Source organism: Somniosus microcephalus, chromosome 23, assembly GCF_052327205.1.
Source record: "Somniosus microcephalus isolate GS21.2 chromosome 23, FLI_Smic_1.0, whole genome shotgun sequence".
NCBI classification, from domain to species: Eukaryota; Metazoa; Chordata; class Chondrichthyes; order Squaliformes; family Somniosidae; genus Somniosus; species Somniosus microcephalus.
In genome coordinates, this window is record NC_141009.1 from 57,636,429 (window position 1) to 57,658,877 (window position 22,449).

The 22,449-nt window shown below is 49.2% G+C and overlaps 1 protein-coding gene across 1 annotated transcript in view; it reads right to left on the reverse strand.

Annotated features, from left to right (window-relative positions):
• LOC147101877 (RING finger protein 225-like) overlaps positions 1 to 7,609 on the reverse strand; it is a 76,293-nt gene extending 68,684 nt beyond the window's left edge. Inside the window, exon 1 of the mRNA XM_085965990.1 lies at positions 7,274 to 7,609. Within this exon, the coding sequence (XP_085822116.1) occupies positions 7,274 to 7,413 (140 nt within the window). The 5' untranslated portion in view covers positions 7,414 to 7,609. The remainder of the gene's footprint in view (positions 1 to 7,273) is intronic.
• Positions 7,610 to 22,449: the final 14,840 nt, after the last annotated feature.

The window sequence follows — 22,449 nt, forward strand, 5'->3', positions numbered from 1 at the left end:
ATCTCCAAAGGAAGTAAAATGCGTCCTGCTTTTCCAAGCTTTGTACTGGAGAAAGGGGGAGAGTTGGTCCAATTTAACAACTGTAATACTCAAGATTTCTATGAAGTATTTAGAGAATGGAGATTCAAGACACCTCTGGTCAGGAGTTTTGGCAGAGTATATACCCACAGCTGGACTTCAACAGGATTTGGAAGGGAGTGTGGGCGAATTTTAAATGTCCAAAGTGGATTGAACTGGATTTCAAATTGGCTCATAACCGGATTTTTACCATGACGGTCTTGTGCAAGATTGGGCGAGTGGAGGCGGCAACTTGCCCAGTGTGTGGGACATGAGATGAGACTCTGTCCCATTTACTGGTGTTATGTCTGCAGTTAAATGACTTTAAGTACTATTTTCGACAGTTGTGTGAAGCTTTTTTGCTGGGTGGGGATCGAAGAGCGAGAATGGGAATCCCGTGGGACTCAATTTTGAGATGGGGATTGCAGGAGAGTCTGCCCGAGTCTAGCGGAGCGGCAATTAATTTAATGTTCAGTTTGGCTAGATTCGTGATTGTGCAAAGAAGGAATGCTCTGTTTTTTAAGGGGAGGAGAATCAATCTAAAAGAGTATTTTAAATATAAGCTAAAAGATCATTTTAAGGCTCTGTGGATGTTTTATTCAGAAAGGAATTTAAGGATAGTATTTTACAACCAATTTTTAAAGTACAATCGATTAATATAGGAGACAAATTAAACTTCAGGTTTTGATGTTAAAATGTGGTGGCGGAATGGCTGTGCAGAGCAGCGGAATTGATTTATATCATACAATGAAATGATCAAGATGTTGTAAATGTTCTTAATGTTCAATAAAGTATATTTATAAAAAAAAAAGTGGGTAGCACCCTCACCTCTGAATCAGCAGGTTGTGGGCTCAAGTCCCACTCCTGAGACTTGAGCACATAATCTAGGCTGACACGCCCGTGCTAGTACTGAGGGAGTGCTGTGCTGTCTTTTGGATGAAATGTTAAACTGAGGCCCTGTCTGCCCTCTCAGGTGGATGTAAAAGAGCCCATGGCACTATTCAAAAGAACAGGGGAGTTCTCCCTGGTGTTCTGATCACTATATAGCCCTCAACCAACAGATAATCTGTTCAGTATCACATTGGCTGCTACGTTACAACAGTGACTGCACTTCATTGGCTGTAAAGAATGGTGAGACGTTCTGAGTAAATGCAAGTTTTTTCTTTTTAACTTTGAAATGACAGACGTGGCCGTTGTACACAATCTCCTGGGGCAATCCGCCACCTCCAAACACACAAAAGCAGGCTCCTTCTGATACTCGTGGCACTGGCCAGGTGGAAAGTGCTTCAATGCAGTAAATGCCATACTCTCCATTGCCCAAGCAAACACCCGAGCTGTGAAAGAATTGCAGCCAGTGCCCTGGGCCCCTCTCACCTCCCCCACACAAAGGCGCAAGCATTAATCAAACAGCGAATTCAGCACTCCTCAGACCTACAGCTGACTGCCAACCCCCTTCCTCCAGACAACAGCCAGCAGCTGCACATTACAGAGTTAATATAACACAGGCTGGATTTGCCTGATATACAGGCTGCAGACGGGTAATAAAGTGATCTGCTCCCATTGACCCACATTGTAAGCTCGTCCTGGGTGTTTAAGGATCTATCGGTAAACCGGTTTCTGTATTCCAGGGATAATACTGGAGTATTTCTGGAGAATGATAAGATCTTGGATGATGAGCTGCCCAGGAGAACCAGGTGCAGGTCAGGAGGAGGTGCTGCCTCGGACTAGCCTCCATCCTGTAGCTCCTTACTGCCAAGGAGGGCAATAATTTTAACACCGGTTTACTGCCAAGTGGAAAATGATAATCTGTGCATTCACCCTCCTTCTGCTTTCATGCCATGTTGCATTTCCTAATATATATATATTATAATAATCGTTGTGCTCTAAGTCCAAGTGGAACCGAGCTTTACACAAGCACAGGGTGAAACACTGGCTGGCTAAGAAAAGATTTACTTGCTCTTGAGGCGGTTCAGAGAAGGTTCACTCGGTTGACTCCGGAGATGAGGGGGTTGACGTATGAGGAAAGGTTGAGTAGGTTGGGACTCTACTCATTGGAGTTCAGAAGAATGAGAGGCGATCTTATCGAAACATATAAGATTGTGAGGGGGCTTGATCGGGTGGATGCGGGGAGGATGTTTCCACTGATGGGTGAGACTAGAACTAGGGGGCATAATCTTAGAATAAGGGGCTGCCCTTTCAAAACTGAGATGAGGAGAAACTTCTTCACTCAGAGGGTAGTAAATCTATGGAATTTGCTACCTCAGAGAGCTGTGGAAGCTGCGACATTAAATAAAACGGAGATAGACAGTTTCCTAGCTGATAAGGGAATTAGGGGTTACGGGGAGCGGGCAGGGAAGTGCACGTGAGTCTAGGTTCGGATCAGCCATGATCCTATTGAATGGTGGAGCAGGCCCGAGGGGCCGTATGGCCTACTCCTGCTCCTACTTCTTATGTTCTTATGTTGGTAGGAGCCTTGTGTGTGTGTGAGGAGAGAGGCAGAGTGATGCTCAGGTACGTCTCACAGTGACATAGTCGGACCTCCCTATATGAGGGGGTTGTGGGCACGGATAATGTACATGCCACCTTCTCAGGAAGAGAGGAAAAGCCAAAGGGAACCTTATCCTGGGTCATTGTGGCACACCTTTAAGCAGCAGTGAGACACCGTCGGAGAGTGGGGAGGATATCACCATTTCACTCTATGTCATGATAACTGTGGCTGTAAACGGGATTAATTCCATTCTATTAACAACCCAACAAAAGCAAGCATGATGGCAAGATTGTTATTTTATATTTGGCAGTATGTTGTTAAAATTAGATAACTAAGTAGATCCTGCATCTATAGAGCAGTATAGTCTGCATGAGCTCCTTGATGGTGCCGTACTATATCTGGGCCATCCCATTGGGGGCATCATCCTGAGGATATTAGGCTGCGTGCATGACGTTAAGAGAGAGAAAGAAAGAAAAACTTGCATTTCTGTAGCGCCTTTCATAACCTCAGAATTTCCCAAGTCATTTCACAGCCAATGAAGCAGTTTTTGAAGTGTAGTCACTGTTGAAACGTAGCAGCCAATTTGCGCACAGCAAGCTCCCACAAATAGCAATGAGATAATGACCAGATAATCTGTTTCAGTGATGTTGGTTGAGGGATAAATATTGGCCAGGATACCAGGGTCTGAAACTAATGTCTTAAACTTAAATAAAGACAATTACAAGAGTATGAAGACAGAGTTGGCTAAAGTGGACTGGGAAAATAGATTAAAAGGTAAGACGGTAGATAAGCAGTGGGCAGACTTTTAAGGAGATATTTCATAACTCTCAACAAAGATATATTCCAGTGAGAAAGAAAGACTCTATGAGAAGGATGAACCATCCGTGGCTTACCAATGAAGTTAAGGAGGGTATCAAATTGAAAGAAAAGGCATACAATGTTGTGAAGTTTAGTGGTAGGCCAGAAGATTGGGAAATTTTTAGAAACTTGCAAAGGATGCCTAAAAAAATAATAAAGAGGGAGAAAATAGATTATGAGAGTAAACTAGCAAGAAATATAAAAATGGACAGTAAGAGCTTCTACAAGTATATAAAAAGAAAGAGAGTAGCTAAAGTAAACGTTGGTCCCTTAGAGGATGAGACTGGGGAATTAATAATGGGAAACAAGGAAATGGCAGAGACTTTGAACAAATATTTTGTATCTGTCTTCACGGTAGAAGACACTAAAAGCATCCCAATAAGAATAGATAATCAAGGGGCAAAAGGGAGGGAGGAACTTAAAACAATCTCTATCACTAGAGAAAAAGTACTAAGCAAACTAATGGGACTAAAGGCTGACAAGTCCCCTGGAGCTGATGGCCTACATCCTAGGGTCTTAAAGGAAGTGGCTGCAGAGATAGTGGATACATTGGTTGTAATCTTCCAAAATTCCCTAGACTCTGGAAAGGTCCCAGCGGTTTGGAAAACCGCAACTGTAACACCCTTATTCAAGAAAGGAGGGAGGCAGAAAGCAGGAAACTATAGGCCAGTTAGCCTAACATCTGTCTTTGGGAAAATGCTGCAATACATTATTAAGGAAGTAGTAGCAGGACATTTAGAAAATCATAATACAATCAAGCAGAGTCAACATGGTTTTATGAAAGGGAAATGGTGTTTGACAAATTTATTAGAGTTCTTTGAGGATGTAACGAGCAGGGTGGATAAAGGGGAACCAACAGATGTAGTGTATTTGGATTTCCAAAAGGCATTCGATAAGGTGCCACATAAAAGGTTACTGCACAAGATAAGAGCTCATGGTATTGGGAGTAATATATTAGCATGGATAGAGGATTGGCTAACTAACAGAAAACAGAGAGTCGGGATAAATGGGTCATTTTCAGGTTGGCGAACTGTAACTACTGGGGTGCCACAGGGATCGGTGCTGGGGCCTAAACTATTTACAATCTATATTAATGACTTGGATGAAGGGACCGAGTGTACTGTAGCCAATATTGCTGATGATACAAAGATAGGTGGGAAAGCAAGTTGTGAGGAGGACACAGAGTCTGCAAAGGGATATAGACAGGTTAAGTGAGTGGGCAAGAATTTGGCAGGTGGAGTATAATGTGGGAAACTGTGAGGTTACCCACTTTGGTAGGAAGAATAGAAAAACAAAATATTATTTAAATGGAGAGAGGCTACATAATGCTGCAGTACAGAAGGATCTGGGTGTCCTTGTACATGAAACACAAAAAGTTAGCATGCAGGTACAGCAAGTAATTAGGAAGGCAAATGGAATGTTGGCCTTTATTGCAAAGGGGGATGGAGTATAAAAGTAGGGAAGTCTTGCTACAACTGTACAGGGCGTTGGTGAGACCACACCTGGAGTACTGCACACAGTTTTGGTCTCCTTATTTAAGGAGGGATATACTTGCATTGGAGGCAGTTCAGAGAAGGTTCACGAGGTTGATTCCTGGGATGAAGGGGTTGTCTTATGAGGAAAGGTTGGGCCTATACTCATTGGAGTTTAGAAGAATGAGAGGTGATCTTATTGAAACATATAAGATTCTGAGGGGGGTTGACAGGGTGGATGCTGAGAGGATGTATCCCCTCGTGCGGGAATCTAGAACTAGGGGGCATAGTTTCGGAATAAGGAGTTGCCCATTTAAGACAGAGATGAGGAGGAATTTCTTCTCTCAGAGGGTCGTGAATCTTTGGAATTCTCTACCCCAGAGAGCTGTGGAGGCGGAGTCAGTGAATATATTCAAGGTGGAGATAGACAGATATTTGAGCTACAAGGGAGTCAAGGGCTATGGGGAGTGGGCAGGGAAGTGGAGTTGAGGCCAAGATCAGATCAGCCATGATCTTATTGCATGGCAGAGCAGACTCGAGGGGCCGAATGGCCTACTCCTGCTCCTATTTCTTATGTTCTTATGTAGAACTCACCTGTTCTTCTTCGAAAATTGCCATGTGATCTTTTACATCTACCTGAGAGGGCAGACGGGGCTTGGGTTTAACGTCTTACAGGAAAGAGGGCACCTCTGACAGTGCAGCACTCCCTCAAGTTTTGTGCTCAAGTCTCTGGAGTGGGACTTGAACCCACGGCCTTCTGACTCAGAGTGCTACCAACTGAGCGCCTATCTGAAAGAACAGGCCGTGAATATTGGGCGGCTCTCGACAAGACAATGGATTTATATCTTGCCAAATTAAAGAAAATCTCACTCCTTCGAAGCTTTCCCCGCGTTCAGCACCGTTGCCACTTCCAGCTAAAGGAAGGCCCGCAATCAATTTCCTTTCCCCAGCCCACTTTCTCCGTGATAAGTGCCTTGGCACCTATTACTACGTTAAAGGCACTAGATCAACGCTTGCTGTTGTTGTTGATTGCTCCCTGTATGGGGGGTACCAGGCAGCTCCACTCAACACCTATTTCTGATGGCTTGTTTGTAGAGTACCCAACTCCGACTGGACATATCCCTGGAGGCTTCATCACATCACCTCCGACCTCCAACCGCCCCACTCGGTCAAACAGCCTTTTTTCCCCCATCGCCAATATTTTTATAACTAATTAATAAAAGTGTTCGAAAGAGAATGAGCAAAACACTTTGGGCTAGAAATTCAGTAGGCATTGCGCCCAGTTTTCGCCCAAAGAGGGCTTTTGCGCCACTTGCTGAGATTGCGCCGATATTCAGCGCTGCGGTAATGGCGGCGTTAGCCAGTAGCGCTGCGCCGCCACCGATGACGTCATCGGTGTGCGCAGTGCCCCGCTACCGCCCCGCTACCGGCCCGACCGCCATATTTAGTTGTGGCCGCCTCTTCCGCAGCGGCCGCAAACAACGATCTGAAAACGGGGCCGTCCTGCAGCCTTAGTGGGGTGAGTTAAGGCGGAGGTGCGGCCGGCCGCTTTTTCGGCAGCCGCCTGCCCGCACCTCCTTCCCCGGCCTCCTCCACCCCCCCCCCCCGCGGCATTGCCGGCTGTTTTCCGGGAGCCCGGCACTTCTCCGTGGTGCCGGGCTCATTTGCCGGCACTAGCGAGCGGCGATCTCGCTGTTGCAGGCACCTCCCCCTTAAGAGAGGGAGGAAGGCCTGCAGTACCGCAGCCTGCCGCTCCGCAGCGGGTGGCGCTGCGGCACCTAGCGCGCCGAAATTCAGTTTCAGCGCCCCAAGCGGGGGCGGCCACACCCTTGAATAGCGGCCGGCTTCGACTTGGGGCGCTGAAACTGAATTTCCGGCGGGCGCAAGTGGCTCCGCGCGCAGCGGTAACTTCTGGGCGCAAGCGAGCTGGCGGGCCCAAACTGAATTTCTAGGCCTTTTTTTTTAATGCCCCTAGGATCGTTTTCTCCCGGGTTAGAAACATAGAAAAATAGGAGCAGGAGTAGGCCATTCGGCCCTTCGAGCCTGTTCCGCCATTCAATATGATTATAGCTGATCCTCTGTCTCAATACCATATTCCTGGGTTGCTTGCAGGAGCGACCTGGAGATTACATTTTAATTCCTTAAGACTCCAGGAGCATCCTGGAGCATTGACAGCCCGACTTGTTTGAGATGTCTATATTAGGGACATTTTGATGGGGTACATCAACCATGTAATCTACTAGCAATTCCCTGAAAATTGCAGTGTTTGCTGTGTTGCACTGAAAACTGGCCTTACCCAAAATACATCAAATATATTTAGAGGAAAAATATTTTTGCAGGAGAGCTCATGCACTGTTAAAAGTCTAAGTAAAGGCGAAGCATCTTAAGAGATACTCACGTTCTACTGTTGCCACTGACCGCTCGGCAGCTCTCCTCTTCTCCACCAGGCCGGACTTCCCTTCCTGATGCTGTTCCGCTGGGAATTGTTCCGCACTGTGGGAAGCTAACGCTGGATCGCTCTGAGGCTGCCTGTCCCATGTCGGGAAAGAGGTGTCTGCCTGCCCTTGTAGAGAGTTGCACACTCCCCTCAGAAGTATCAGGCAATGGACCAGCACTCCCACAGGCGTGTCCAACACACGCTCACACACATAGGCATTGAAAGACTCTTTGTTCCCATACATTTCCTAATGTGCTATTCAGTTGAAACCTGAGGAGCTTTAGTTAAATGAGAGAGGAATTTTAAGCTCTGGCCCTCCCCGGGCAAATTCTGTCACTAGGCTGGGGGGAGGAGCAATTGTAACCTAATCCGCCTGTTGGGAAACTAATGGGATCGGGGGCAATGCTGGTTTTATACCCTGCTCGATTTTACCCTCCGTTGCAGAGTAATATTGGGCGGGGTATAAAACTGGCGTTCCACCCGATCCTGTGGGTTTCCCGCCCAGCGAGTTGGGTTAAAATGACCCCCCTCCTGGAGTTCTAACTCATTCACCTCTGAGCAAAGCTGGACCCTGAAGTTCTGAAACACCACGGGCGAAAATCTCTGGAAGGAACATAAGGAAGAACATAACAAATAGGAGCAGGAGGAGGCCATTCGGCCCCCTTCGAGCCTGCTCCGCCATTCAATGAGATCAGGGCTGATCTACATCGTACAGAGATTTTGTTTTACTGAATCTGGAGGCCTAACCCAGAAGCACATTCGTAGGTCCATATTTCTCTTGGTCTATGGTGCTGTTGTTTCCCAGAAGATTGAATCATTTACACTACAGAGTGTGGCCTCGGAGGGAGAACTCCACGTGTTGGTTGCGCTCGGTTCTACACGTGTCACAGAGCGTGCGAAATTCCCAGAGAGAATTTGGCTTCCTCCTCTCACGGAACATTGCCACAAACATTCCATTTTCCTCCATTAACTGCTTTTATTTTCAAGGGTATTTTTCTTTCCTAACTTGTGAATCCGGGGGCGTGCGTTGTAAAATGTTGTCGGGCTCACTTAGACCTCGAAGAAGTTTAGAATCGGGCAGATTCACAGAGAAGGGAACACATCTCCTATCCTTAGGCGTTGTTCCAAACTGCTCGAGCTTGGCTGAGGCTGCTGGAAACAGCCCCTCACCGCCTCTGCAGGAGTTCCCAGGCACCTCGGAGCGGCCCTTGTCCAATGTGTCCTGGACAAGTAACATGTCTGATAGGCAGTTCTCTCTCCCCCAGCTCCCAATCTCTCTATCTCTGGTCACTGCAACCTTTCTTTCCTTTAGTTTATCAGCAGTACTATGGCAATTGCTCCTTATCTTGTTCCTTCTAAGCGCCAAATGGCCCATCCTAATCATTAATCGTCCTTCCTGCATTCTCACCATGTTTAAATCAGGACTCTTTGTGCAGTCTCTTACTCTAACCCATTCTTTGCCAGGATTTCAAAACTGTGGAATTCCTTAACTCCCTCAGTTTTGTTTTCTTCTGCAATCTATAGGGCTTTAAAACCCAAGATTGATGCCAGCAAATCAGTATTTTCTGACTTAACCCTGCTCTTTATTTGACTTGCGCCATGGACCTTGGTCCTTCACCTAGGTTTCGCAATAGAAAAAACATTTCCAGTATTCATCTGACAATGACACGCCTATACATGGTACGATAGCAAAATACTGCAGATGTTGGAAATCCGAAATAACAACAGAAAATGCTGGAAAAACTCAGCAGGTCAGGCAACATCCGTGGAGAGAAATTTGAGTTGACGTTTCGGGTTTGACCCTTCTTCAAAACTGGAGAGAAAAGGAACTAGATCGAAGGCAGGGCTGCGATCGGACAAAAGAATAAAAGAACCAAAAGAAGTAAAAGAGATTAGAAGCTAGACGAGATGGTAATAGGCTGTGATGAGGTGTAAAGTGTACTGGCAGGGCAAAAGATAGCTGCCAGGTGTGAGAGAGAAACAAAAGGAAAGGGGGGGGGGAGGAAAGGAGTGGAAAAATATAAGTAAAAATGAAATAGGGGCCGAGGTTATGATCTGAAATTGTTGAACTCGATATTGAGACCGGAAGGCTGCAGAGTGCCTAATCGGAAGATGAGGTGCTGTTCCTCGAGTTTACGTTGAGCTTCCGTGGAACAGTACAAGAGGCCAAGGACGGTGAGGTCCGAGTGGGAATGGAGCGGTGAATTGAAATGACAGGCGACCGGAAGCTCGGGGTCACCCTTACGGGCTGAACGGAGGTGTTCCGCAAAGCGGTCACCCAATCTGCGTTTGGTCTCCCCAATGTAGAGGAGACCGCATCGTGAGCAGCGAATACAGTATACTAGATTGCGAGAAGTACAAGTAAATCGCTGTTTCACCTGGAAGGGGTGTTTGGGGCCCTGGACAGTGGGGAGGGGGGAGGTATAGGGGCAGGTGTTACACCTCCTCCGCTTGCACGGGAAGGTGCCAGGCGAAGGGGAAGGGCTGTTTGGGGTGATAGAGGAGTGGACTAGGGTGTCTCGGAGAGAGCGGTCCCTGCGGAATGCTGAAAGGGGAGGGGAGGGGAAGATACGTTTGGTGGTGGGATCACTTTGGAGGTAGCGGAAATGCCGGAGGATGATCCGTTGAATGTGGAGGCTGGTGGGGTGAAAGGTGAGGACAAGGGGAACCCTATCGTGGTTCCGGGAGGGAGGGGCAGGGGTGAGGGCAGAGGTGCGGGAGATAGAACTGACACGGTCGAGGGCAGTGTCCACCACGGTAGAGGGGAATCCTCGGTTGCGGAAAAAGGAAGACATGTCTGAAGCACTGGTGTGGAAGGTGGCATCGTCGGAGCAGATACGGCGGAGGCGGAGAAACTGGGAGAATGGAATAGAGTCCTTACAGGAAGCGGGGTGGGAGGAAGTGTAGTCCAGGTAGCTGTGGGAGTCAGTGGGCTTGTAGTAAATATTGGTCGATAACCTATCCCCAGAGATGGAGACGGAGAAGTCGAGGAAGGGAAGGGAAGAGTCAGAGATGGACCATGTGAAGGTGAGGGAAGGGTGGAAATTGGAGGCAAAGTGAATGAAATTGTCAAGTTCGGGGCGAGAGCAGGAAATGGCACCGTTACAGTCATCAATGTATCGGAAAAAGAGGTGAGGGAGGGGACCCGAGTAGGACTGGAACAAAGATTGTTCCACATAGCCCACGAAAAGGCAGGCATAGCTAGGACCCATGCGGGTACCCATGGCAACGCCTTTGATTTGGAGGAAATGAGTGGAGTTAAAGGAGAAGTTGTTCAATGTGAGAACAAGTTCAGCCAGGCGGAGGAGGGTCGTGGTGGATGGGGACTGGTCGGGCCTCTGTTCAAGGAAGAAGCGGAGTGCCCTCAGGCCATCCGGGTGGGGGATGGAGGTGTAGAGGGATTGTACGTCCATGGTGAAAAGGAAGCGGTTGGGGCCAGGAAACTGGAAACTGTTAAAGTGGCGGAGGGCGTCCGAAGAGTCGCGGATGTAGGTGGGAAGAGACTGGACAAGGGGAGAAAAGATAGAGTCAAGATAGGAAGAGATAAGTTCCGTAGGGCAAGAACAGGCTGAAACGATGGGTCTACCAGGGCAGTCCTGTTTGTGGATCTTGGGAAGGAGGTAGAAGCGGGCTGTGCGGGGTTGGGGAACTATGAGGTTGGTGGCAGCGGGGGGAAGATCTCCAGAGGAGATGAGGTCAGTGACAGTCTTGGAAACGGTGGTTTGATGTTCGGTAGTGGGGTCATGGTCCAGGTGGAGGTAGGAGGAGGTGTCGGAGAGTTGGCGTTCAGCTTCCGCTAGGTAGAGGTCAGTACGCCAAACAACAACAGCACCACCCTTGTCAGCGGGTTTAATGACAAGGCTGCGGCTCACAAGGTTCTGGGTCCAAGTCCCACTCCAGAGACTTGAGCACATAACCTGGGCTGACACTCCTGTGCAGTGCTGAGGGAGTGCTGCACTGTCGGAGGTGCCGTCTTTCGGATGAGACATTAAACCGAGGCCCCGTCTGCCTGTTCAGGTGGACATAAGGGATCTCATTGCTCTATTGGAAGAAGAGCAGGAGAGTTCTCCCGGTGTCCTGGCCAACAATTCAAGATTCAAGATTCAAGATTCTTTATTTGCCATATGTAACTAGTACAATGGAATGCTTACTCCCCAATCACTCCCACAATAAAGCTATGGGAGCTCACCGAGACACGTCAGCTATTTTTACAGCGCCGTGTTCAGAAAGTCAATTCTTTGGCATCCAGTGGCAGTGGGAGCACGATGTCCCTCAGCCGCTCCATCCTCCTCACTGTTGCCGGCTCGGCTCCATGTGCGGTGGCCTGCTTCTCCCGCTCACCCTCTGGCCACCATTCCCGGCTCCCCTCCTCCCAGTCGGACTGCGAGTCGTCGAGTCTGCTGCTGCGTCCCGATGCGCTGCGCTCCTCCGCCCGACTCGCCGTACACATCCTCCGGTCGCCGCGGCCTCCACCTCACCGTCGCTGGCTCCACGGTCTGACGGCCCAGGCCATCGGCCCAGGCCCAGACCCAATTATCCTTCAGTCAACACCACCAACAACAGATGACCTGGTCACTGTCTCCATTGGTGTTTGGGGGACCTTACTGTGCATAACTTGGCTGCTGTATTCGCCTACATAATAATGATTACATTTCAAAAACAAATTTATTGGCTGTGAAACACTTTGGGAAATCTAAGGACATGAAAGGCTCTGTATGAAAGCAAGTTATTTCTTTCTGTAACACACAAGTAGGATATGAGGTCGCTGAACTGGTTTATTCAGTCATGGTGCAGTGAAGCCCTACACAGCTGAATATCCTACCTGCACCCTGTCCAATATGAACAGATTGGTGGTGCAATGCTTGTGTGTACGCGCTTGAGTGTGTGTCTCTGCCTGCATGTACGCATGCATATGGCATGTGTGCGCATGTATGTGTGTGCGTGCCACTGTGTATGCATGTGTGCATCCGTGGGTGTGCACACATGTATGTTCCTTGTGCGTGCACACGTGTGCATGCTTTCATGTGTGTTAAATAGCCCGCTGACACTCAGTGTTGAGGCTCGCACAGAAATAATGACAAGGGTGCTGATGCCCACGGTACCCTATCCAGCAAAGAAAAAGAAAGCCTTGAAAGACTTGCATTTCTGTAGCGCCTTTCACAACCTCAGAACGTCCCAAAGCGCTTTACAGCCAATGATGTACTGTTTGAAGTGTAGTCCCTGTTGTAATGTGGGAAACACGGCAGTCAATTTGCACACAGCAAGCTCCCACAAACAGCAATGTGATAATGACCAGATAATCTGTTTTTTTTTAGTGATGTTGAGTGAGGGATAAATATTGGCCAGGGCACCGGGGAGAACTCCCCTGCTCTTCTTCGAAATAGTGCCATGGGATCTTTTACGTCCACCTGAGAGAGCAGACGGGGCCTCGGTTTAACGTCTCAGCTGAAAGATGGCACCTCTGACAGTCCAGCGCTCCCTCAGTACCGCACTGGAGTGTCAGCCTGGATTTTCGTGCTCAAGTCTCTGGGGTGGGACTTGAACCCACAACCTTCTGACTCAGAGCTGAGACTCTGTCAGGGGTGCGGAGGTGCAGAGTTAAAAATTGGTGAAAATGGAAAGAGTTACAGTATATCTGCTTCTTCCTCCCCCGAATGAGTTGGCAAAAAAGTTTCCAGATCTGCGTAGATAAATATTAAAATGTGCAAACCACAAAGATTATAAACAAATGTTATTAATATCCAGGGTGCAGCTACAGTTCTATTCTAATTCAAATGATCTCATCTCGATGCTGATTTGTGTCAACTGTGCAGCTGTGGGTTCCTCGCTGTTCCCCACTGCTGTTTCCTGCTGCAATATTCTCCTCTTCCTTCCCTCTCAGAAAAGCGCTCGACTTCCACGCGTTGCTCACCATGTTCCCAGCTGTGGACCCACGGCTGTGACCAACTGTCCTGGGCTGCGCCGGCCAGTGCTCCATCAAGCCCGTCGCGTAATGTCAAGGAACAACTTCCAAATGCCGTGACTTCCACTCTCCCCGGCCCTCCTCCCACTGAGAATCAAAAGCCCCAGCTCTCGAAGCCCAGTGTGGTGACTGAGGGCCTTTAAACCAGGTGCCCATCTAGTGGTCTTCCTCTGTACCTTTTCCAGTGCCTCTGTATCGCCCACCAGACAATGCCCTAGATGGGGCCAAGCCAAGATCTAATACAGAGACAGTATTTCTTGTCTTGTATTTAATCATCATGACACTGGTCATGGACCTTTAAAGGTCAATCCACTATAACACCCAGGTCCTCTTCCCACTCCAAAGCCTTGACTATGTAACCCCGTATAGAGCACACATGCTTGGCGTTGGCCCTACCCACATGCATATTACCACAGTTATTGATATTAAAAGGCATCTGTTGTACACGGGCCCATTCTCCCATCGCGTCTAGATGTGCCTGTAATCAATTTTCCTCATTTAAAGGTCTTTGCACCCACACATCTCTTTGTATCATGACTGAACTTGCAGGCTGTTCGCCCAACGCCTTCATCCAGATTATTGATAATTGCTTCCTGCATTACACTTCAAAAGTACTTCATTGGCTGTAAAGCATCCGGTGGTCATGAAAGGCGCTATATAAATGCAAATCTTTCTTTAATTCAGATTATTGATAAAGATGGGGAAGAGCAAAGGCTGATACCTGGGATGGCAGGAATGACGTATGAGGAGAGATTGGGTCGATTGGGCTTATACTCGCTGGAGTTTAGAAGAATGAGAGGGGACCTCATTGAAACTTATAAAATTCTGACAGGACTGGACAGACTAGATGCAGGAAGGATGTTCCCGATGGCGGGGAGTCCAGAACCGGGGGCCACAGTCTAAGGATAAGGGGTAAGCCATTTAGGACAGAAATGAGGAGGCATTTATTCACCCAGAGAGTGGTGAACCTGTGGAATTCTCTACCACAGAAGGCAGTAGAGGCCAATTCATTAAATATATTCAAGAAAGAGTTGGATATATTTCTTAAGGCTAAAGGGATCAAGGGGTATGGGGAGAAAGCAGGGACAGGGTACTGAATTTGGATGATCAGCCATGATCGCATTGAATGGCGGAGCAGGCTCGAGGGGCCGAATGGCCTACTCCTGCTCCTATCTTCTATGTTTCTATGTTCCCACACCGATCCCTATAGTACTCCACTAGTAACCTGTCCCCACGCGGAGCCACTGTCATTACTAACAACCTTCTATCTCCAAGAACAACCTTCTGTCGCCAGTTACTTATCTGGCCCCAAATCTGCCTGCCAATCCTAGATGACTCAACCTTGCTTAGTAGTTTATTGTGTGGCACCTTGTTAACGGCTTTTGGAAAATCAAGATACACAAAGTTGCTACCTACATCCACCAACCAGCAGACTTCCTCGGAAAATCCAACCAGGTTGGTGAAGCAGGACCTTTTCTTCCAGAAGCCATGTTGAGTTTCTCTAACGACCTAGACTAAATCGTCATTCAGTGTCTCTCTAATGATCCTTTCTAGTAACTTGCCTGTAATTGAAGTTAAGCTAATGAGCCTGTAAGTTCCCGGTTTAAATAATGTCACCACATGGGGCTGTCTCCAGTCCACGGGTCAACCCCTGACCCCAGCGAGCTGTTCAATATATGAGCGAGGGGCTCACAGAGCACAGCCCCCGTTTCTTTGAGCACCCTTGGGTGAATGCCATCAGGGCCAGCAGCCCGATCTGATCCCTTAATCTAGTCAGGACTATATCCTTATCGATCCACCCGATTCTGCCCTGAAATATCTTTGAATGGCCTTATATGTCCTTAATGTCCTCAGTGTCAGCCAGTGGCTCAGTTGGTAGCACACCCTTGCCTCTGCATCAGAAGGTTGTGGATTCAAATCCCAACCCAGAGACTTGAGCACAATAAATCTAGGCTGACACTGAGGGAGTGCTGCACTGTCAGAAGTGCTGTCTTCCAGATGAGACATTAAGCCGAGGCCCCGTTTGCTCTCTCAGGTGGATGTAAAAGATCCCATGGTGCTATTTTGAAGAAGAGCAGGGGAGTTATCCCTGGTGTCCTGGCTAATATGCATTCCTCAATCAATATCACTAAAAAACAGATTATCTGGTCATTATCACATTGCTGTTTGTGGGAGTGTGCTGCTGCGTTTCCTACATTATAACAGTGACTACACGTCAAAAAGTACTTTGGCTGTAAAGCGCTTTGGGACGTCCGGTGGTCGTGAAAGGCGCTATAGAAATGCAAGTCTTTCTTTCTGACTCCTAACACAGCTGGAAAGTCCCTTGCTATTCTTCCACAGTTATCCTCTATTTTCCTCTCCAGTGCCAAGCTGCAGCATCAGCAGAATTTCCCCCCTTTCAGTGGCGGACTCCTGTTGGTTGCAGGCGGGGGGATGCACCAGGAGCCTGCACTCTATGATGCAATGACATAAGGACCTCCGACCTGGGAAAATGGATCGGGGTCATGGTGGGGTCGGGGTGGCGGGTGGAAATTCCACCCTGACCCTCCTGCGGTGTGAAGAGGAGAATGCAAACCTTAAAGTCCCATTTGTGAGGAGGAAGGTTCGTTCAGGAAACGATTTGCTCCGTGCATGTAAGGGCCCCCTGTAGATAGGCAGTGCAGAAGAGTTAAAAGAGAGACTGCATTGTTTGTGGGGGTCCTGTGTGGTCCCGGTCAGTGGGCATCGTGCCTGCTTCAGGAATTCCGCACGGTCCTCCCACACGGGTCGCCTTCATTTCACACCACAGGGGTTCGATCGATTGTCCAGTTTTGGGACTGGGCAGCTGGTGGAAGAGGCAGATTATTACAGAGAGAAACGCCTGTCTCTGAAAGGGCAACGCTCACAGACAATGGCCCGGATATTCCGATCCCTACGGGCGTGTATGCGCTGTGTACCCATCCGTAGGGACATGCGCTGAAAACCGGCATTTCCGATCTGTCAAGAAAGCTCTTGACAAATCCTCTGCCTGCCCTGGGGAAGGGCCTCTGCGGGCGGACAGTTCCGCTTTCTGCAGAACCTCCGCCCGCAGAAAACCCTTACAATTCTTAGGCCTGATAAAAGCAGGCATAAGGCCTACTTTTAGCAGGATAAGAGTTGAAAAAAACTTTTTAAAAAAGTTTTCACTGATTTATCATTTAAAAATACTTTAAAAAAAAGGTAAGTTTATTTTTAGCCCCATAAAAAAACTTTAATTATTTTTTTCAAAAAATAAAATTTTTGTTTAAAATATTTAATTTATTGTAATTTCAAATCATTTTAAAAATATGATTTTTAAAAAATGTATTTAAAGTTTTACTATGTTTTTGGGGGTGATCTCCATTCATATATTTAACAGGTCTTCCTGTCAAGTATATGAAGGGCGATTCATTCTTTGATGGGCTCCCCATGGCCCACGTGATCCCAGGGACGCTGCGAACTACCTGCACCTCTGGGATACCTGGGCCCCGCACACTTGGAGTTTGGAGAGGCCCAGGAGTGGAGGTGTGTGCGCCCCGGGAGCCCTCAGGTAAGGGCGTAGATTTTTCCAGATCGCCGGCCTCTGCCTGCGATCGGAAAATACACGCCATTAAAGGAGAAATTGGGACTTTCAGCTCAGAACCTGTGAAAGAAAGACTTGCATTTATATAGCGCCTGTCATGACCTCAGGACGTCCTAAAGAGCTTTAGAGCCAAGGAAGTACTTTTGAAGTGTAATGTAGGAAACACGGTAGCTAATGTACACGCAGCAAGATCCCACAAACAGCAGTGAGATAATGACCAGATAATCCGTTTTAGTGACGTTGGTTGTGGGATACATATTGGCCCCAGAATACTGGGGAGAACTCCCCTGCTCTTCTTCGAATAGTACCATGGTGTGGCGGAGCCACCAGGGGACTCTGATCTAATGTACATAATTATCTTTAACAAATTATTAGCTACAGAATGAATCTGTATCTTTGTTCATATCATTGCATGTACATAGCGCGGTCCCTTTAAGAATGAGACCAAACGCGATGACGTCATTGCGTTGATCACGTGATCCTCCAGCGGCGGGAAAATGTGATGACGTCATGATGTCAGGCTGGGGAGCCGCCCTAGCCAGTCCTCGTGGAGTACTACTGTACTGTAGTTCTCCTGTGTTTTCGTGTTAATAGTATTAAACATCGTTTGTTTGATAGACTGACTCGACCTCAATCCTTTAGTTAGGAATCTAGCCATTCCTACAATGGTATCTTTTACGTCCACCTGAGAGGGCAGACATGATCTCGATTTAATGTTTCATCCGAAAGACCTGGATTTCACTTGATATCTTTGTAATAACCTTGAAACTTGCAGTTGGATCGTGAGATCGGGAACCCACTGGGGGCCTGGTGGCATCCCATAGTCATGTCAACCCCCCCCATCACTAAACAGATTATCTGGGCTTTTACCTCATGGCTGTTTATGGGATCCTGCTGTGCGCATCTTGGCTGCCGCGTTTCCCTACATTACAACTGTGACTACACGTCTAAAGTATTTCCTTGGCTGTAAAGTGCTTTGGGACATAGGAACAGGAGTAGGCCATTCAGCTCCTTGAGCTTGTTCTGCCATTCAATGAGATCATGGCTGATCTGTATCTTAACTCCATTTACCCACCTTGGTTCCATGACCCTTAATATCCTTGCCTAACAAAAATCTAGCAATCTCAGTTTTGAGGATAGGGCCAAGAGCGAGGTCGAGGCCCAGGAGCGAGGTCGGGACCCAGGAGCAAGGTCGAGGCCCAGGAGCGAGGACGGGACCCAGGAGCGAGGACGGGACCCAGGAGCGAGGACGAGGCCCAGGAGCGAGGACGAGGCCCAGGAGCGAGGACGGGACCCAGGAGCGAGGACAGGACCCAGGAGCAAGGTCGAGGCCCAGGAGCGAGGACGAGGCCCAGGAGCGAGGACGGGACCCAGGAGCGAGGTCGAGGCCCAGGAGCGAGGTCGAGGCCCAGGAGCGAGGACGGGACCCAGGAGCGAGGACGAGGCCCAGGAGCGAGGACGGGACCCAGGAGCGAGGACGAGGCCCAGGAGCGAGGACGAGGCCCAGGAGCAAGGTCGAGGCCCAGGAGCGAGGACGGGACCCAGGAGCGAGGACGGGGCCCAGGAGCAAGGACAGGACCCAGGAGCGAGGTCGAGGCCCAGGAGCGAGGACGGGACCCAGGAGCGAGGACGAGGCCAGCAGCGAGGTCGAGGCCCAGGAGTGGCATTGCGTGGACCAGCAGCGGGGTCGGGAGGACCACACTGCAGCCTATGAAACCCAGGCAGAGAGGACCTGCGGGAAGGAGGGAGGAGGACAGTAGGAGTATGTTTGTGTGTGTCTGCTAGGCCGCTGTAGCAGAGCCTGGTCTCCAATCATCTTGGACCCCCTTGCCATTGGACCAAGACCTTGCTCTGTCAAGCCCGTGTGGTAGCTGGTGTGCAATGGCCACCCCACGTTAAAAGAATTCACGCACAGGCATCTTCCACCCTTTAAAATGAAGTTCAGGTACTGGAACATCAGGACCCTCATGGACAACCCCAACAGTGACAGACCGGAACGCCGTACTGCTATCGTTGCCCAGGAGCTCAGACGTTTCAACATAGACATCGCCGCCCTAAGCGAGACCCGGCGGGCAGGGGGAGGCCAGCTCAAGGAGCAAGGCGGTGGCTACACCTTCTTCTGGAAAGGCAAACCTGAAGAACGCCGCCTCCATGGGGTAGGTTTCACCATAAAAAATGAGCCAGTTGAACGTCTCAGAGACTCCCCCTGTGGAATAAACGAACGCCTCATGACGCTATGGCTTACCCTGGCCCGGAACCAGTGTGCTACGGTCATCAGTGCGTACGCCCCAACACTGGAAGCCACAGACGAGACCAAAGAGGAATTCTACTCCAGCCTCGAACAATCCCTGTCCCGAGTCCCAACGGGCGGCAAGCTGATCCTCCTTGGCGACTTCAACGCCAGGGTTGGAAAGGACACAGACCTGTGGGGAGGTGTGATCGGCAGAGAGAAAGCCAACTCCAACGGTACCCTCCTCCTGATGAAATGCTTAGAACATGGCCTTGGCATAACCAACACCTTGTTCCGTCAGAGAGACAGTATAAGGCTTCATGACAACACCCTCGCTACAAGCACTGGCATCTGCTGGACTACATCATCGTCCGAGCGAGGGACCACAAGGACGTCCGCATCACCCGTGCCATGACAGGAGCTGACGACTGCTGGACAGACCACCGCCTAATCCGCTCTGTCATCTCCATCAATGTAGCCCCAAAACAACGGCGGCAACAGAAGCAATGCCGCAGGAAAATCAACGCTGGAGAACTCAAAGACCCTGCTAAGAAAGCCCTATTCAGCCTGTGCCTCACAACCAACCTGATGACTCCCAGTGATGCAGAGACACAGAGTGTCCACAGCGCCTGGTCTGCACTCAAGGCCTCCATAATCAGCACCTGTGAAGAGACGCTCGGTCACTTGACCAGGAAACACCAAGACTGGTTCGACGAGAATGACCAGGAGATCCAGGAGCTAATAAGCCACAAGCACAAGGCATTTCTGATCTGGAAACAGCAACAGAACTCGAGAGCAAGAAAGCAGCTCTACAGATGCCTGAAGGCCGAGGTCCAACAAAAAACTCGGGACCTAAAGAACAGATGGTGGGTGGAGAAAGCGCAGGAGATCCAGCAGCTAGCTGACAACCACAATGTGCGTGAATTCTTTAGCGCAGTCAACACCACCTACGGCCCAAGCACCCAAGGTCCTACCCCACTGCGGGCCAAGAATGGAGAGGTACTCACCAAGGACAGAGAGGCAGTCAGTGCCCGCTGGAAGGAGCACGTCGAAGATCTCCTTAACCGAGACTCTGTCTTTGACGTGAGTGTCCTCAACTCCATCCCGTAGCATGCTACCCGCCACCAGCTCAGCACAACCCCAGCCCGGCATGAGGTTGAAAAGGCCATCCGACAACTGAAGAACAACAAGGCCTCAGGAGCAGATGGAATCCCCACCAAGGCGCTAAAACATGGCAGAGAAGCACTATTGGCGCGAATACATGAACTCATTTCTCTTATTTGGAAGGAGGAGAGCTTGCCAGGGGATCTCAGAGACGCCGTAATCGTGACCATCTTCAAGAAAGGTGACAAGTCCGATTGTGGTAATTACAGAGAATTGCTGTCTGCCACAGGGAAAGTCATCACAATAATCCTCCTCAATCGCCTTCTCCCAGTGGCTGAAGAGCTCCTCCCAGAGTCACAATGCAGATTCCGCCCACTAAGGGGCACAATGGACATGATCTTCACCGCACGTCAACTACAAGAGAAATGCAGGGAACAGCACCAACAACTGTACATGGCCTTCTTTGACCTCACAAAGGCCTTCGACACCGTCAACCGTGAGGGATTATGGAGTGTTCTCCTCAAATTCGGCTGCCCTCAAAAGTTTGTTACCATCCTCCCTCCACCTGCTTCACGACGACATGCAAGCCGTGCTCCTGACCAATGGATCGACCACAGACCCAATTCACTTACGGACTGGGGTCAAGCAAGGCTGTGTCATCGCACCAACGTTTTTCTCAATCTTCCTGGCTGCAATGCTCCATCTCACCCTCAGTAAGCTCCCCGCTGGAGTGGAGCTAATCTACCGAACAAACGGGAAACTGTTCAACCTCTGTCACCTCCAGTCCAGATCCAAGGTCATCACATCCTCTGTCATCAAATTACAGTATGCGGATGACGCTTGCATCTGCGCACACTCTGAGGCCGAACTCCAAAACATCGTCAACACCTTCACTGAAGCGTACAAGAGCATGGGCCTTACACTAAACATCCGTAAGACAAAGGTCCTCTACCAACCTGCCCCCGCCACACAGTACTGCTCCACGATGATCAAAATCCATGACGAGGCCTTGGACAACATGGACCACTTTCCATACCTCGGGAGCTTACTGTCAACAAGGGCAGACGTCGATGACAAAGTCCAACATTGCCTTCAGTGTGCCAGTGCAGCCTTTGGTCGCCTGAGGAAGAGAGTGTTTGAAGACCAGGACCTCAAACCCAGCACCAAGCTCATGGTCTACAGAGCAGTAGTGATACCCACCCTCCTGTATGCTTCAGAGACATGGACCATGTACAGCAGGCACCTCAAAGCACTGGAGAGGTACCACCAATGCTGCCTCCGCAAGATCCTGCAAATCCATTGGCAGGATAGGCGCATCAACGTCAGTGTTCTCGCTCAGGCCAACATCCCCAGCATCGAAGCTTTGACCACGCTTGATCAGCTCCGATGGACGGGCCACATCGTCCGCATGCCCGATATGTGACGCCCAAAACAAGCGCTCTACTCGGAGTTCCGGCACGGCAAGAGAGCCCCAGGTGGGAAGAGGAAACGCTTGAAGGACACCCTCAAAGCCTCCTTGGAAAAAGTGCAACATCCCCACCAACACCTGGGAATCCCTGACCCAAGACCACACAAAGTGGAGGAGAAGCATCCGGGAAGGCACCGAACACCTCGAGTCTTTTCGCCAGGAGCAAACGGAAGCCAAGCGCAAACAATGGAAGGAGTGCACATCAACCCAAGCACCCCACCCACCTGCCCCTTCAACCACCATCTGCCCCACCTGTGACAGAGACTGTAGGTCCTGCATTGGACTCATCAGTCAACTGAGAACTCATTTTTAGTGTGGAAGCAAGTCATCCCCAGTTCCGAGGGACTGCTTAAGAAGAAGAGGCCATTCAGCTCCTCAATCTTGTTCTGCCATTCAATTAGATCATGGACGATCTGTATCTTAACTCCATTTACCCAGCTTGGTTCCATGACCCTTAATATCCTTGCCTAACAAAAATCTAGCAATCTCAGTTTTGACATTTTCAGTTGACCTAGGCTCAACAGCTTTTTGGGGGAGAGAGTTCCAGATTTCCACGACCATAGTTTTGTCCACTCACTTAATCTATCAATGTCCCTTTGCAACTTTCTGCTGCCATTTACATAATTTACTGTGCCAACTAACTTGGTGTTGTCAATAAACTTAGATATATGGCTGTCTATTCCTTCATCCAAGTCATTTGTAAATACAGTGAAAAGCTGAGGACCCAGTACAGATTCCTGGGGGCTACCACTAGTCACATTCATACCCAATATTCCTACTCTCTGTCTCTACC